The 18267-nt window shown below is 44.0% G+C and overlaps 1 protein-coding gene across 2 annotated transcripts in view; it reads left to right on the forward strand.

Moving 5' to 3' along the window:
* LOC147462019 (uncharacterized) overlaps positions 1-15438 on the forward strand; it is a 35366-nt gene extending 19928 nt beyond the window's left edge. The window contains exon 2 of one of the 2 annotated variants that reach the window (XM_086509487.1): positions 14347-15438. In XM_086509487.1, the coding sequence (XP_086365613.1) occupies positions 14347-15047 (701 nt within the window). In that variant the 3' untranslated portion in view covers positions 15048-15438. Of the gene's footprint in view, positions 1-14340 lie in introns of both variants that reach the window. The other variant, XM_086509486.1, reaches the window with a different exon arrangement.
* Positions 15439-18267: the final 2829 nt, after the last annotated feature.

Here is an 18267-nt window from a genome sequence, read left to right on the forward strand (position 1 = left end):
TAGGTTGTATTCAGAGGATGAATTCGAGGAAGCAGTGGAAAGGGGAGTCAGTTGACTCCTAAAGACCAAGAAGCAGCTGAGGAGACGGAGTCGAGCAGCAGACTATCCTGGCTACTTGGGTGGGAAATCTACCTTTGCGAATGCACGAAAGACAAAGAAGCGTATACACTTCGAGGGTGTTTCCAGTTCATCCTCATCCTCTTCTGATAGTTCAGATAGTTCTTCCTCCTCTGACTCTAGCGATGAGGAAAGGAAGAGCAGGAAAAGGAATAAGAGTGAGAGACACAACAAGAACAAGAAGAAGGCAAAGAAAGCATATCTCGGAAGTATTTAGACAGTTCGGATGAGGACTCATCCTCTTATGAGAGTTTGGACTCCGATGAGGAGACATTTTATTTTAATAGGAAGCATTTCTATCGAGCCAACCAATATGATTTTCTCGAGGACAAGGGCAAGAAGATGAAAGATTTTAAGGAGGGCAGGCAAGTCCTAAAGTTTGATACTTTTTTCGAGTTTTCGAGATACTCAAAAGGCCTTCGCTTTCATCCAACAGTTCGACATAGCTTATTCTGGAGGATGCTATGAGAGCACTCCAAGGTCAGGAGGGAAGCATCTTATCTAAAGGGAAATATGCAAACATGGTGGTCCACCCTACTGTCACGAAAGGAAGCACCAACGAAGTGGCTATAGTTAAAGCGACTTTTCACTTCTTGGCTCACTCAGGAGTACAAACGTGATGTGATCACCGCTTGGAATCATCTTCGGATGATCAAGGAAGATACTTTAGACATTTACTACCAGTGATTTTGGGATACTTTTTTGCCGGCCTTTCAAAAAGATCACCGTTAAGCAACAGATTGAGCGATTTTGCTGTGGCTTACCGAAAGAGATACATGATTATTGTTTGTTGCAGAAGTTTGAGTCCATACAACAACTAATGGAACATGCCAAGCAAGGGTCTGCAATGCATGCGGGAACTCTTACGTATCCCACTGATCAACTCCTCATATTGCTGTGGCCTACCGAAAGAGATTCATGATTATTGTTTGTTGCAGAAGTTGAGTCCATACAACAACTAATGGAACATGCCAAGCAAGGGTTTGCAATGCATGCGGGAACTGTTACGTATCCCACTGATCAACTCTTGATAGCAAGGACCGGACAAAATTTGAACAAAGGTAATTGTAGAAGAGGAAAGCTTCAGAAAAAGAGAGATTCATGCCCTCGGATGATAGCAGAAGAGCGAGCCGAGTATTTCAATGAGGGGAAGTGTTTTGGATGTGGAGAATTGTCAAAGGTGGCAACGGAAGATGCAATGAAGACAAGAACCGTCTCGTGATCCGTTGGGTATCTCGACTCCGATCTAGAACACGTGCAATGCCAAACACAAACAAGGCACACCTGTGGAGAAGAGAGTTCATTGAGGTATAGGGAATTGCTATTTTGGACCTGAAAATGTGTTCACGTCATTAACACTGGAATGACAGGGGGAACATTTTATTGCTCCGCTGTCAAGTCAACTGACGCACCGGTTGAAATATTTTTAGCCAAGTTGGCCAAAGTCGGAAACTGGGCGAGGTGTCACTCTTTGAGCATTTCTGCCACTCTGGGAGAGCTGGGGCTAGCCTACAAGAGAAAGGGGGTGCATTTTTCAGCAGCCAGGTGGATTGTAACAGGTGCAACAGCTATGGAGTGCTTTCTTTCCCTCTTATGTACAATCCGGTGCCAGGAGTGATGCCCTGTAGGCTACGCACTGCTCTCTCTCCCCCCTACGAGCAGTTATGTTATGCCCCCTGAGTGGGCTTCCATTTGACCAATGTACAACTGTGGGGATTTATGCTTCTGTGCCGAGGCAAGAGCCTCTCTGAACAGGAATGGGTGTAGCTAACCGCTACACCAAAGCAAGCACCGGTGAGGGTGATAACCTGACCACACAGGTGCATTTTCAGCGCTGCGTATTTGCTGAAATTGGACTGTTTTGCAGCCGTCTTGATGCCGGGAGCATTGGGAAGAGTGCCCCATTGTTAGACGACAGTTCGGGGGACTATTTAGGGCTGTAAACAGTGAGAAAACCAGTAAATACAGCGTGCTGTAATTACTGTTTTTGCGCAGGAAATAGGAGGTCTATGCTATTGGAAGCGAGTCAGAGCCTGGGAAAACTGTCTAGGGCAAGTTTTGGGGCTGTTGTGCTGCCGAAATTTTGCCTACACAGATGATATCTAGTTGGAGCTTGGAAGACTGTCCAGGGCAAGCTTTGGGGTTGTTATGCTACCAAAATTTTGCCGGTACAGGTGCCATCTTCGTGGATACACATAAAGGTTTCAAGGACTCTGGTTTTTGTAGTCTATTTCTCATTCCTGAAAGGTAATAAAGAAGTACCAAAAGGGGCGCCAACCTTTGGGGCTTACAGATGTCAATGTCTGCTTGGGAGCATTCTAGCTTCCTGGCTGTGCTTTTGTTTTGAAGTGTAATTCCAGTCTCAGTTATAGGTTCCTTTTAAGTCATTGCTTTGTGTCATAAAGTCAAGTGTTAAAGAATCGGGTGAAATCTAACGTCTACCGCCCTACGGGCCGGTTACATGGTTATAAGTGTTAAAGAATCGGGTGAAATCTAACGTCTACCGGCCCTACAGGCCGGTTACATGGTTCTGTTGCCGAGACAAGATCACTTTTTCCTGAAGAAGTGAGCCTTGGTTGGTTTTCGGCGAAGACACAAAGCACACGAACTTGGAATTACACTATGGCTGACTCGACAAACGATGCTAGAGAAGAGGGTTCCTCTTCCTAGGGTAGACGGGCTATTCCTTTACAACATGAAGTTGGCGAGAGTTCATGTCACAAGACGGGCACCACGTGCCAATAGAAAAGAACAGACTGAATAGACTTTTAGCACTTAAATAACAACTAAACTGAAATAGAGAGAGACGACACGTGACACGGAGTGGCGGAATTCCACCCCAGAGAGTATTGGCCCCAAACCTTGGCACCCCTTTCGGTATTTCGTTATATTGCATCAACCCAGTACAAGCCGGTACTTTAGACTCTGCACCTTCTCCAGGAAGCATGCTTGTAAGGTGTAGCGGAAGGAATGTTGAACTTTGCTCAAGATGAGTGCTCCAAACTGTGCTCAAGGGTTTCTTTTACTTACGGAAGGGAGAGCCTTCCGTTCCTTTAGTAAGAGAGTGCAATGGACACAAACGAAGCGAATGGACACCGTGAATGGAAGTGCATGAGACTGAGAGATAGAGAGAGAAGAGAATACGACACCAAAGATATTATCAAACCCTCCTCCTAAGGCCCCACTCTCTATGGCGAGAGCGGTCTACTTATGATTTGCACAAATCTCTACAATGCTTGGACTTGCCAACGATGTCGACGATGATGAGGAGGACAACGAGACGGGCTGAAATCTAAAATATCTGCTGAATTCTGACTCTATGTCGGTGACGACGTCGATGGCAACGATGCGACGACGACGTGCTGAAAACGCAGATGCTGAAATTTGCGTTTTCCAGGTTGAAACTGCGAACTTTGCGGGATTTGACCGTGCGGCGAGGATCTATTGCGGGAAGGTGAGATCTGCGAGGTTTGGGGGTTCTACTGCGGAGTCTGACTGCTGAAAACTGAAAACGTTGAGTCTAATGGAGGTTCTGTCACGAAGGTTTGCACAAATGCTGATGGCTTCAGGTTGAGGCAAAAACGCTAGGCTGAAAATGGTCCTGTTGCGGTGAATCTGCTTCTTGCTATCGCCAGGAATCTGCAAGATCAAAAACGTTGGTTGATCTGGTCCAAAAACGCTAGGTGTTGTAGTCTCTTGCAAAACGCTAGGCCTCTGTGGAGTTCTGCTGAGAAGTTGCCTGTTGAGCAAGGTGCTCCTCTTGCCTCTTCTGCCAGAAAGTGCTAGCGTTAGGTTTCTATATATACAAACTTATCAAATTTGCCCTACCTACTTTCCAACAAAAGTTACTTAAAAATAATAAGTGAAAAATGTCAAAAATATGGAAAATAAATCTAATGCATTGGAAAATTCCTCTGATGGATTTTGATGGGAATGCTTATGATCATGCTATGTGTCAGTGGATGGTCACCACCCGAAGCAAAATGGATACTTCGCATGAAGGTGGTGAGCATGAGAGAGGAGAAGAAGAAATTTCCCCACCAGGAGGTTTTTTCGACTCTCCCCCTTCCCCATCTACGACAAGGATTGCACTAACTCCTATGGAGGCTTTCGACAAGAGGATGATGGACAGGGAGTTAGAACGCAAAGCAAGAAAAGCAGAAAGAATGGCAGCCATAGATCGTGAATCCGCAGAAAGAAGTGCAGCCATAGATCGTGAAGACGAAGCAAGAATGGAAGCCATAGAGTGTGAGCACGAGCAAGCACGCATGGACAGACAAGCCAAATTTGATCGTGAGAACAAAGCAAGACAAGCCAAATTTGATCGCGAGAACAAAGCAGGAAAAGAGAAGAGCGACCAATACATGAAAGAGTTCTTACGACTCTTTTAAATTGTGTAGGCGTAGTTTGCACGGAATCAGGAAAAGGAGACTCTCTTAGTCTCTTCTTCTCCAAAGCATGACACACATGATTTGCATGATTATGATAAGCATGATGATTTGAATGATAATGATGAGCATGATAATTTGGATGATAAGGACAAGCATGATGATTTGCATGATGTTCAAGATGTGAATTTTCACGAGCATGATGATTTGTATGACCACGGTGTGATTATTCACAACAATGATAGTTAGTTGATACTGTTTCTAGTGAAGCTAACCTCATTGCAGATTTGATCAATCATGAAGAACCGATCTTGGCTCTCGAGTCGAGGTCCACGGAACCCCCACAGGAAGATTCGATCAAACACGAAGAACCGATCTTGGCTCTCGAGCCTAGGTTCAAAGAACCCCCACAGGAAGTATTATGTGTTCGAATGATTAGTCAATACGCATTGTTCGAGTGTTTCATTCGTGACTGTTTCCTATATTTTAGTCAGCGTCTTTATGTGATCTCTTTTCACAGGCATGACATATTGCACGTTGAGCACGATTCACTCATGAATGGGCACGGATGTATGCGGATTACTCATGGAAAGATGAAATGTTTGCACCCAAGGAATTCACATTCCATGTCTCTTTCTTGGCATGACACAATATCTGAAAGAGCACAAGAAGGATTGAGCATCAAGCATCGGCATTTCCATTGTGTTTTGCCACAATTGATAGATTTAAATTAGAAAGTCAAGATTCGACCCCATGATTTGCGTGTGTTTGATGAATGGTTTGGCACTTCGTCTCTATGTTCATTTACATTGCATGCATAGTCTTTAAAGAAGACTAGAATTTTTCAAGTCACTTTACATGGAATGGGTATGTTCATGTTTTTGTGTTGGAAGTGGTTTCATGAATTTTCAGCTTCGGAGATTCTTGAAGAAGGTAGACACATGACTATAGACGAAGTTCAAGCATGGAAGGAGCCACAAAAGACTGTCGCTTTCGGCGCGGCCCAAAGAAGAAGGCATTGCAGACCTTTCTGAAGTTCAAGTATCGCATGACCCACGCATCAGAGTGGGCCGGCGAAGAGTTCTTTCCAAGATTCCGGATGTTGTTGGCGATCTCCCTCGATGCCATACAGTTTGGTACCAGTACCTCACTTTGAAAAGGAGGGGATGTCACGTGATACATCTAACCCTCTGTGTCCGTGGACAAGCTACAACATGACCGGGGTTCAGTTCAGTCAAGTCAGTCTAGAATAGGAAGTGATCTAGCACTTTTGTGAGTGTTCACAGACCGTGCATGTCCAGACACTTAGATTAGATGCATATCCTCTGGTTGCACACAGCATGATCATCAAATTTCCATCAGACCCATCGGGAGCATTTTTAGAGTGCATAGATCTATTTTTCCTATTTTTGACATTTTTCACTTATTATTTTTAAGTGACTTTTGTTGGGAATTGGGTAGGGCAATTTGACTAGTCAAGTTCTTAAGAAACCTAGCGCTAGCACTTTCTGGCAAAAGAGGCAGCAGGAGCATTGCTCACAGGCAACTTCTCAGCAGGACCCCAGAGATCTCTAGCGTTTTTGCACCACAGCATAAGAGCTAGTTTTTTTTGGACAAGTACTCAGATCAGCCAGCGTTTTTGCATCAGCATCAGCCTGGCAATAGAACCACAGTAGATCAGCCTCAGTGTTAGCAGATCCTCACCGCAGGATGACATTCAGCCATTAGCATTTTCAGATTTCAGCTCGTCTCGTCGTCGTCCTCATCGTCCTCGACATCGTCGGCAAGTCCAAGCATTGTAGAGATTTGTGCAATCAATAGTAGACCCCGCTCTCGCCATAGAGAGTGAGGCCCTTGGAGGAGGTTTTGACAATTGTCCGGTGTCGTATTCTCTTCTCTCTCTATCTCTCAAGTCTCATGTACCTTCATTCACAATGTTCGTCCACTTTGTTTGTGTCCATTGCACTCTCACTAAGGAACAAAAGGCTCTCCCTTCCGTAAGTAAAAGGAACCTTAAGCACAGTTCGGAGCACTCATCTTGAGCAAAGTTAAACATTCACTTCCGCTGCACCTTACACTTCAGGTACGCAGTGCTCCATCGCAAAAGAATGCGAAAATAGAGAGCTTTCTGTCATAAGACGGGCACCACGTGCCAATAGAAAAGAACAGATTGAACATACTTTTAGCACTTCAATAACAACTGAACTGAGAGAGAGAGAGACGACACGCGACACGGAGTTGCGGAATTCCACCCCAGAGAGTATTGGCCCCAAACCTTGGCGCCCCTTTCAGTATTTCTTTATATTGCGTCAACACTGTACAACCCGATACTCCAAACTCTGCACCTTCTCCAGGAAGCATGCCACAGAATGAGCCCTAACCTCATATTTAAATGCCCTAGGCCCCAAAAGCAGTTTACATGAAAATCGTTCAAAACTCAAAAGCTTCTGGTACAAAAGTAATGCCAAAAAGTTGCCAGCGTAAATCACGGAAATCCGTACAGCCCGCCACGTCATCAGCAGGGGCAAAACGCGGAAATCCATACAGCCTGCCACATGATCAGTCAGCGTAATTTTTGGAAATCTGCTACGCAATTATCTTGTGTGTGTGTGTGTGTGGGTCTTGCTTTATTTTCTTTGTCACTTGGGGCCCCATCGGACGAGGTCTCCATAAGTTGGTAGGACTTCTTCTTGTGTTACTTGTTGGTTTAGGTACCTCGGCCGGCATCTGCAAGTTGGCTCCATTCTTCAGGGCTTTAACACTTCAGCAGTTTGTGACTATTTCTCGCGTGAAAACCCGTCCGATTTATAGGGGAACTGTCCCATTGCGTGCGGGAGTACCTGAAACACGCGTCGACGTGCTTGCTCCGCTCGAAACCATCCAAAACAGAGAATTACAACCTGTTGTGTTTTTCTGCAGGTTTAGAGTTTCACACCTAAACTGCAAGGAATTGCTAGGGGAGCCTCAGAAAGGCCTTGGGATGCGTGTATAGGGCAGTAGATACCTAACCGTGGCAAAACAGAAAATTACGGCGTGCTGAAATTGACGTGCAGCTCAGTGGAAAGCTTCCATTCTACAAGGGAAAGTGTCCTCGACGTGTACTTTTGACCTACAGGGATATTTGCGTCGTTATGGTGTCGGAATTGGGTCAAAAACTTGCAATTGCAGCCACGGATAGGTTTGGACAGTTTGGTGAGGGTTAGGTGGAAGCGTTCGGATTGTTTATTTGTCAGGGGAGCCTCGGGAAAGCATTGGGTGCTTGTACAAGACAATTTAGAAAGATTTCCCGCGAGGAATCTCATCTAATTCAAGGGGCAAGTGACTCTACAGGTGCGAGAGCTCGAGGGCTACCCAGAAAAGTGATCGACACGTGGATCGGAGCGCAAAACAGAGAATCTAGCGAGCTGCAATTTCTCGCCAGGTTTTGCAAAGTGCTCTAAAGTGCGTGGAAAGTCAATGTGTGCTTGGGATTGTGTCCGTGGAGACTTCTACCGTGGTTAAGTTGTCGAAATCAGGTTGGAAGTAGAGGAATTTTAGTGCGATAAAAGTGGGACAACTTGTAGAAGTTTACAGGTTTTTCTCAAGTATAATAAGAATAAAGAAATACCGAAAGGGGCACCAGTTTTTGGGGCCAACAGGGTGTTGTTGTCTGCTTGGTAGCGCTCTAGCTGCCAGGCCATGGTTTGTTTGGAAGGATTTAATTTTAGTCACAGGCTTATTTGTGAAGTTTCTTTGTGTCGTAAAGTTGAAGTTAAAGTTACGGGTGAAAGCCTATGTCTACTGCCTTACAAGCCGGTTTCATGGTTCCGTTGCCGGGACAGAATCACTTTTTCCTAAAGAAGTGAGCCTCGGTTGGTTTTTGAGCAAAGACACAAAGCACAGGAACTTGGAATTACACTATGGCTGACAGGACGGATGACACCAGGGATGAGGGTTTCTCTTCACAAGACAGACAGGAAATTCCGCCCTGCCCAAAAGTGGTCGAATTAGGGCTCATTTTTTGCTGCGTTTTTAGGGTTTACAAGTATGAACCAAGATGAGATGGGGAGAGGTCTCACGGTGGTAGGATAGCCACTAGATCTTCTGCAGGAGTGATGTGGGTCTGCCAGGTGACATGTTGCTCGCCGATTCTCTGAGGCGATAGCTTGGATTCTTTGACGCATTGGTAAATCATCTTGAAATTTGAGCTTACTTGGTCGTGGGTGGTATGTCACAGTGTTGTGGAATTATGCTTGTTTTCAGAGGCAAGAGCCTTTTACATACGTAAAAGTTAAGGGACAGGTTGCAAGATGCTATTTGTTGAAGTTCAAGAACTATCCACCTATGGATGCAAAGTGGACGGAAGAGCTTGAACTGTTAGAGTCACCAAATGAATTGCAGCTTTACCTTGAGGCCCAAATGTACTCATGGATTTAGTGCAATAGCAGTGTACATTGTTTGACAATAGTATGAAGTTCTCATTAAGTCATTTGTACACATGTTTTGACAGTCTTTCTCGCGGATACATGCGATGATAAAAGGGTGCTTACCACACTAAATCATCTATGGCATGTATATATGGCACACAATCGAGGACGTTTGCGGTTTTAAGAGGGTGGTATGTCACGAGGACGAGGCAATTGCTAACCTGTTGTTGGTTTCTTTCCAATGATTTTTGAGACCCTCTTTTTGAAGTTTCAAATGACCGAACATTGTATGGCTTGTGTGAAACGATCGATGGTCGAGAGTTTCACCTGCAGTCACGAAGGGCAAGTCACCACGAGTTGGTCGGGCCAATCGGCACTGGAATCCGAGCAGTAAAAGGGTGTCTAGGCTCAGTTCAGAGTCATTTAGGCCCCTCGTGACACTTATAAGTTGGTGGGTACTAGGGAATTAACTCAAAAGAGGCATAAGGGATACATGGCGGCCCGAGATCATTCTGTCAGATCTGCATGAAGAGGGGGCGCCCAAATTGAGAGGAGGCTGTTTTCTTCATTAAGTGCTACAGTGTGTGTGAGTAGTGGGTGTAGGTGCTCACAACTTTAATGGCAAGCTTGCCTTATCCCTTGCTCTATGTAGCGCGACGATTTGCTCTCGTGCATCTCTCTCTCCCCTTTGCACATATGGTAATGCCCCACTAGTTGGGCTTCTCAGATGACCATGTACAGTTCTAGGGGTTTATGCGCGTGTACCAAGGTAAGAGCCGTCTGTACAAGAACCGGATCAACTAATTGCTAATCCCCTTCAGGTACGCAGAGTTCCATCGCGAAAGAAGGCGAAAACGGAGAGCTTTCTCGCGTGAAAACTTGTCCGATTTACAGGGGAACTGTCCCATTGCGTGCGGGAGCACCTGAGACACGTCGACATGGTTATTCCACTCGAAAGGGTCCAAAACAGAGAATTACAGTCTGTCGTGTTTTTCTGCAGGTTTAGGGTTTCACACCTTAACTGTAGGGAATTGTCAGGGAAGCCTCAGAAAGGCCTTGAGATGCGTGTACAGGGCAGTAGACACCTAACCGTGGCAAAACAACAAATTACAACACGCTAAAATTGACGTGCTGCTCATTGGAAAGCTTCCATATTGCAAGAGAAAGTGTCCTTGACGTGTACTTTTGACCTACAAGGATATTTGCGTTGTTATGTTGGCAGAATTGGGTCAAAACCGTGTAATTACAGCCACGGACAGGTTTGGATAGCTTGGTGAGGGTTAGGTGGAAGCGTTCGGATCGTTTATTTGTCAAGGGAGCCTCGGGAAAGCATTGGGTGCTTGTACAAGACAATTTTAGAGAGGTTTTCCGCGAGGAATCTCGTCTAATTCAAGGGGCAAGTGACCCTACAGGTGCAAGAGCTCAAGGGCTACCCAAAAAAGTGATCGGAACGTGGATCGGAGCGCAAAACAGAGAATTCAGCGAGCTGCAATTTCTCGTCAGCTTTTGTAAAGTGCTCTAAAGTGCGTGGAAAGTCGATGTTTGCTTGGGATTTTGTTCGTGGAGACTTCTACTATAATTATGGTGCCGAAATCGGGTTGGAGTAGAGGAATTTCAGCCCAAAAAATGTGGGATAGCTTGTAGAAGTTTACAGGTTTTTCTCAAGTATAATAAGAATAAAGAAATACCGAGAGGGGCGGCAGTCTTTGGGGCCAACAGGGTGTCGTTGTCTGCTTTGGTAGCGGTCAAGCTGCCAGGCCGTGGTTTGTCTTGAAGTGTTGATTTCCAGTCACAGGCTTATTCGTGAAGTTCCTTTGTGTTGTAAAGTTAAAGTTAAAGTTTCGGATGAAAGCCTACGTTTACCCCCCTACAAGCCGGTTTCATATATCATGTCAAAGGTGGCAACGGAAGATGCAAGTTGCAACGAAGACAAGAATTGGCTCGTGATCGGGTGGGTACCTCGACTCCGATCTAGGACACTTGCAATGCAAGACACATGAACAAGGCACACTTGTGGGGAAGAGAGATCACCGAGGTAGAAAGAGACATGACATCTGAGAGAGAGAGAGAGAGAGAGAGAGAGAGAGAGAGAGAGAGAGAGAGAGAGAGAGAGAGAGAGAGAGAGAGAGAGAGAGAGAGAGAGAGATGCGAAAGGCGCTCCATGCTGGTAACAATCTGCTCATACAAGTGACCAAGGGTGGTCCGGCATAGAAGTGGCATAGAGGTGATCTCAAGAGTGGTTATCCTCATCTCCGAATTGCTCCTCGGGATGTCTACAAGACAGCTTTCAGGACGACTTTTGGTTTGTACGAGTATTTGGTGATGCCCTTTGGTCTCACGAATGCTCCAGCTACATTCAACCGCATGATGGATATGATTTTCAGAGAGTACCAATTATTTGTCGGCCCTTTTTTCGACGACATCATCGTCTTCTTCAAGAGTGAGGCAGAGCACAAACACCATCTGTTACAGGTTTTCTAAGCACTGCGACAACATAGATTGGTAGTAAATGCAAAAAAAAAGAGCGAGTTTTTCTCATTAGAGATACACGTTTTGAGACACATCGTCTCAGTGAAAGGTGTAAAGATGGACCCGACCAAAGTTGAGACCATTCGTGATTGGCCCGGTTTGAAGAATATTCATGAAGTTCGAAGCTTTTTGAGTTTGTGCTCATATTATCGGCGGTTCATTCGAAAATTTGTAGAGATAGATTCTCCATTGCATGTGTTGACTCAGAAAGGTTTTCTTTTACTTGGAGACCGTTAGAGATCGCACCCTTTCGGACTTTCAAGGAAAAGTTGACAACGGATCTAGTGTTGGCTTTGCGAGACTTGCAAAAGCTCTTTGACGTTTAATGTGATGCTTGTGGTCGCAGTTTGGGAGCAGTCTTGATGCAGGAGGCCATGTCATAGCTTACGAGAGCAGGATGTTTTCACGCCCTAAATGGGTTGCACAAATTTATGAGAAAGAGCTTTTGGCAGTTATTCATGCTCTTACACAGTGGCGATTTTACTGTGCTCACCGATCATTAGAGTTTATGCTACTTTCTGTCTCAGAAGCAACTTTCAGAAAATCAGATGAGGTGGGCTAACATTCTGTTACAATTTCATTTCCAGATTGTCCATGTTCAGGGACATAAGAATTTAGTGGTAGACACGTTGTCTCCCAAGCCCTTGGTTCTGGCTATTTCTGGGATCCACCCTAGAGGCTTCGAGGGTATGGTAGATCAGTACGCCACCAATCTTGGATTTGCAGACATCTTTCACCGCTTGTAGAGTGGGGAGACAGCTGTAGGCTATTCATGAAACCGGCTCGTAGGGCGGTAGATTTTAGCTTTCACCCGATCTTTACAATGTTAATTTTATGACACACAAGGACTTCACGAATTAGCCTGTGACTGGAATTAACACTTCAAACAAACCATGGCTTGGCAGCTAGAGTGCTACCAAGCAGACAACGACACCCTTGAGGCCCCAAAGACTGGCGCCCCTTTCGGTATTTCTTTTTTCTTATTGCAAATAGACGATCCGAACACTTTGACCTAACTCTCACCAAGCTGTCCAAACCTGTCCATGGCTGTAATTGCAGATTTTTGATCCAATTTTGCCAGCATTACGGTGCAAAAACCCCCGTAGGTCAAAAGTATACATCAAGGACACTTTCCCTTGCTATTTGGAAGCTTTCCAACGTGCTGTAATTCTCTGTTTTGTCACTGTCAGGTGCCCAAAGCCCATTATGAACACAGTGTGTGTGAGTAGTCGCTACAGCTTTTGGGGCGCTAGTTTTTGGTCTAGTTTCTTTTAGAACTTATGTTTTGCATGTACTTGCTTTTGGGATAGGCCAAGGGCCTTTATAAGCATGCCAAAGCCTCTTCTCTTGGCAGATTAGCTTGGGAGCACTGCAAGAGAGAGGACTCTCAGACATTGTACTCTTGCAAAGTAATAATAAAGAATTATCGGAAGGGGCACCAGTCTTTGGGGCCAGTGCATCTTGGCTCGGAACTCCGTCGTGCCGTGTCGACTCTCGTCTTCTCTCTCTCCCTCTATTCAAGTTTATTCAGTTGTTTGTAGTTTCCTCAGGTGTGTTATAGTTGATCTTTGATTTGGAGAGTCCAAGTCTATCATAGTGGTGTCACAGCTCAGGCGATTCTTCTTCTACGAAGGATCTGATCCCTTTTGCGCAATACACATGGTGAATCCAACACGGAAGAAATTGTTCCACCTCACATGAGTGGAGACCAATGGAGGATCTAGTGGGAGCCCGCCTCTTTTCGAGGAATCGGGAGCAGAGTATGGCCTTGTTCTGCCAAGTGACCTCGACATGGAGTTTCGACGTCAATTGCATGTTTACACCTGCGCTAATCAGATGCTCAATGGATATTTTTGATCTAACTTGAGTTGTTTTGCAGATATAATGGCGGACGGTTACTCTTCTTTCAAGAGGGAGGGATGTCACAAAGTGCTGACATGTCAACCACTGAAGACCAAGGGGTTAGGACTCCGTGATCCTAACCGCGGCCAACTTGCAAATCCCGGCCGAGGGGTGTAAACCCCAGCAGAAGAAAAGAAGACCAACTTATTGAAGATGACCGAGGGGCCTAAAAACCCTAAAGTAAAGCAAGGTGCTTGCTTTTGGACCAGATGCTTTTAGAACAGCATGGACATACAAGGAGGCCATGATTTTAGGGGAATGTGGTGCCCTTCCTTTCACAACCCTGATGCTCTGCATAAACTAAGCTGAAAGGACCTGTTTTTACAACTTGGTAAGTGGCGGCAATTGAAAAATGGGAAGAAGAAGCGATTCCCATGGCGGAAAGACAAGCGACAGCTGTTAGGTCCAGGAAAAATGGCCTGCTCTGCAGTGAAAAAAACAAGGTCACACCTGTGCACCCTCCTAGGTGGAGCTGCGGCACCTGGTTCCTTCCGGAAATCTGCCTGGCTCCACCTTTGTGGGCTGAGCAACAGAAACGAGAGTAAAGGGACAAATGCGAACAGAGCAGTGAGGCAGGTGTGAGCTGGGCTAGGACGGTGGTGGGGCGTGAGGTGCAGCACGGAAGTGTGACATGGTGAGGGGGGTGAGGATGAGTAGGGTCTTCCCAGAGGTCTACTTTTGTTCTCTGTTGTGTACGTGCACAAATTAATAAAAAAGGGAATCTTTTGATGGGCTTCAGCACCTAGAATGGAAAGTTGAACCGTTCAAGTACTCTGCTCAGGTGTGTTAGAGAGCTTTGGCAATCAACTGTGCTTCATGTAGAATGTTTGTGCAGCAGTTATTAGCAGTATTTTAGTTTTTATGGTTTTCTTCATGAATGTGATGTCAATATCTGTAAGTTGAAACTAAAGTTTGCCAGTGATTCACATTGCCTGTACCTATGAATCATGTTTTGGTTTCAGTGACCACCTCTCTCACTTGTAAGTATTGATTTCAAGGTGTAGCTTCAAGCGCTTCGAGAAAATGTGCCATTCAGCAATTTGGGGGGGCCTCAGAGGGTGTGCAACCTTCGTTGCTGAACAGGTCATGGGAAAGGTCCATCCACTCGGGTTGTCAAGAGTTATCACCTTTTCCCATTTGGCAATGCAGGGGGCAACAGTCTATGCTGGAGGGTTGGTTTGCAAGAATCCAGAAAAGCTGGGCTTCAGGTGCAGCAGCAGCTACTTCCCATGTGGAAGAAAGCCCTAAACCCAAGGCTCAACAGCCTGTAGTTTACAGAGGACCTCTCTCTGATACGCTTCGGAAAGTCAAGCTCCTCTCTCTCACTTCCTGCTGCCTTTCTGTGGTTACGGGACCTGCGCTGGTTTTCCTCACGTCACCTCACCTTTCTGTCATCCTCAAAGGTGGGGTTGCATCTGCAGTAATGATTTTGAGCGCGTCAACAACTGCTGCCTTACACTGGTTTGTAGGGCCATATGTCCACAAGATGACATGGATACCAGGGTCGAAAGAGGTGGAGGTTGAGATGGTGAGTTGGATGGCAACATATATCAAGGAAACTCTATCTATTGAGGATATACGGCCCCCGAAAACCAATAGACCGTTTGTGAGCTTTTCTGTGAAGAACAAGTTCTACTTTGTTGATCCAGAGAAAATTGCAAACAAGGACCTTCTACGAATTGTGACATTCTATGGAAAAAAGTAGGAAAGAAGTTGTGGGAAAGGAGGCCTTTACATAGAGCAAGCTTCTGTTGCGAAAGAATGTGATCCAGCTATCCTAAAGTGATTTCATTGATGATGGAGGAAATTTAGGTACAGAAATAGCTAACTTCATACTGGGTACTTTTGTATTTCTGATGTTTTCACAATTATTTGACAAGGTCGCATACTGGAATCAGGGATAGCACGAGATCCTTGGAAAAATGGATTGCACACGTTCTTTACTGGTTACAAATTAGTGGTCTTCTTGTAAGAATTATCTTTTGTGCAGACTAAGTTTATCTGTGAGCTAGATCTGTAGACTCTTGCATATTACAAATTTTTGTATGGAACCTTCTATTTGGTTGCCAATTCTCAAGCATCACATTTTTGGCTTTGATGTGCGTGTGTGTCGTCTCAATGCTTTTCTCTCTTCTGTTCTCAGTAGTGTCTATTCATCATGTAAATTGTGACAAAGATAGTTTGGCAATAATGCAGCTTTAACTCCAGTTGGCCTTTGCTGGGTATTGAGCTATGGAGAGCTGCACGTGTCTTCATCTTAATAAGCACTCGCTACTTTTATGTCTTGATCGATTGTACCAATGTTTGATCTTCAAAAAAGTTTTTTTTCCAAAGCTCTTCAATTTGTGGAAAGAGCAATCATACAACTTGTATCGTCTACTTAGCGGATTCTTTGGAGAGCTTGAAAGGAAATGGCGCGTGTTATACATTCAGCTGACTGCAGATTTCGTGTTTTGTTAGTTAGATGTATCCCTCTAGTTCCAATGCTCAATTGTAGTAGTACTCCCTGCAAAATGTGTCGGATATATCTTCCTTCGGTGCTGCCTAGAATAGGCATCAAGGCCAAAAACTCCAGGATTTTCCAAGTAGAATGAGCTTCAAGAGATGGTGTCAGTGAGATGCACAAGGATTATTCCTTGAAGTGAGCAGAGAATAACCAAGGGTTAGGACCAACATGGAGTGGTTCTCACTTGATAAGTCATTTGGTGGACACACCCTCCGTGCCAATTGAAGGATTGCCTCACTTGCTGGTGCAAAAAACACACCTGGGAGGATAATAGGTGTGTATCGGTTTTGTTTATGATTTTCTTAGCCTGCTTTATATCTATTGAGCCATATGAGTTTCTCATGTTTTAGAATGCCCATGTGCTTCTTCAATGAAGGGGTCTTGTGCATGTATGTATGTCACATTGCTTGGCAATAGACCTCTCTTTTTTTCTTGTTTTGCCTCAATACAACAATACCGCCTTGTTTTGATGAAAATTATTAGTTTGCCCTGCATTAGTTGTGATGTAATGTTGTTTGGCTTGGTTTTTCTCACGAAAAAGGAGTAATCTCACTATGATCGAACATGTGACTCTCTACATGGCTTCCATAGTTGTGAGGGTTGTTCAAGAATAGCATTTTTGAGGCTTTTGAGATCAGTCATTGTGACTAGTGAATTTATGGCTTTGACATAAAAAATGATCACAAAGCTTGCCCCAAGTGATGTGGGTGGAATATAGACATGGTCAACCTTAATTTTTAGCAAGTAGCTTTGGTTTTTGTTTCGAAGGAAATGTTGTTCTTAAAAACTTTGTTTCAATTTTTTTTTCAGAAAGTCCCAAGCCCCAAAGGATTTTTTTGTAATTGAACATTTATGGGAAGCTAGTTAACTTACAACCAAATACCAACCAAGTGTATCCTCTTTAGGTTGTCCATGATTTAAGTGTCATGTGTACCCCATGAGGTGTGAACCCTTTTGCAATTAGAGTCCTACATATTTTACCTAAACAGGATTTATGGAATCCACCACCATTTAACATGTCGATTCTTCCTCATTCTAGGAAAAGCATTCTTCAATTAGTTAAACCTCTAGCTACCCCAAATTCGTATCAAAGATTCCTATCCGTATAGAACAATGAGTTAATTCATTCATAATTGTTGTCATTATTTTGACAAACTTGTAGTAGATCCTATTAACGCATCCCTAATCTAGACACCATGAATCCCTACAGGTTCAACATGTGATGAAAATTGACTTGCCTTAATAGGATCAATCTGTTGCAATGCATGGAGCCCATAACTACAACGTGCTTCTTTTCACAAGGCTAGAGCAGTGCAAGCATTGGATGAAAATCAACCCATGCAAGTTGCAGAATCTCCAACTAGATATGCATGCATTGATGTAGAGGCTACTCAAACTTGCTTCATAATAATAGTTAAGGATTGTGGTTATATAAATTGCACCCTTCCATTTGTGACGCTCAAAAGACAAACGAGCTGGCTACTTGCAAGTTTGCAATGTAATCAATTTTGAGCCAAATAAATAAATTAAAATGAGACTACAAACTCTAAAAAAACATAGATTGACAAACCATTTAGAAGTAGAGTAAAGCTACGGTCAAGACAAAACTAATAAATCAATAAGATCAAAACAAACCAAACACACCTAGCCAAAATAATGTCCATGTGTCGAGGCCCCAAATATAGATATCATGAAGTGTTCATATCAAAAGGCTAAGCAGGCAAAATGTACAACTATATTTCGAGGTTAAAACAAAAGTCAATGAAAGATATAAATTTATAATACCTCTAGCAAATAGACATGGATATAAACATAGTAATTAACCAAGGACACTCGGGATTCAACAACGAGAATGCAAAAAATAAGATTTGACCTAATCTCTACAAATCTGCAAATAACACTATGAATAATGTATTTTGCCAGCACTATTTGGTGGAAAATGACCAAGGTCGCTTTTATGAAATGGTCATAGGCTTGTTATGCCAAAACGGTAGTGTAGTGGAGTTTGGGCAGACTAGTAAGACACTAGCATGTTAAATTTGATGATTGTGCATTTACAAATTCACATCTTTAGGTGATCTACCTTGGTGATCTCATGAAATGTAAGCTTGATTAGCAAATGGGTCAAAGCTACAGCATTTCCACACAAGAATGCAAGATCTCTATGGCTTGATTCATTTATGAAGAGATTATTTGTCAATTGGGATGTCCACAATAAAAATAACTATTCAGATAGTGGACAACGGAGTTTATAATCAATCAACAACAAGTAGCAACCTATTCTCCAGATACAATGGATAGGCTCAAAATATTAAATAAGAACTAGAAGTCCATTTTTACAAAGATTGTTTGAAAGTAACCTCACAATTGGAAATTGAAGCTTCAAACCACATTTTGGGGCAACCAAACTGCCTAAAAG

Source organism: Adiantum capillus-veneris, chromosome 3 (assembly GCF_014529385.1).
Source record: "Adiantum capillus-veneris isolate H3 chromosome 3, ASM1452938v2, whole genome shotgun sequence".
Taxonomy (NCBI): domain Eukaryota; kingdom Viridiplantae; phylum Streptophyta; class Polypodiopsida; order Polypodiales; family Pteridaceae; genus Adiantum; species Adiantum capillus-veneris.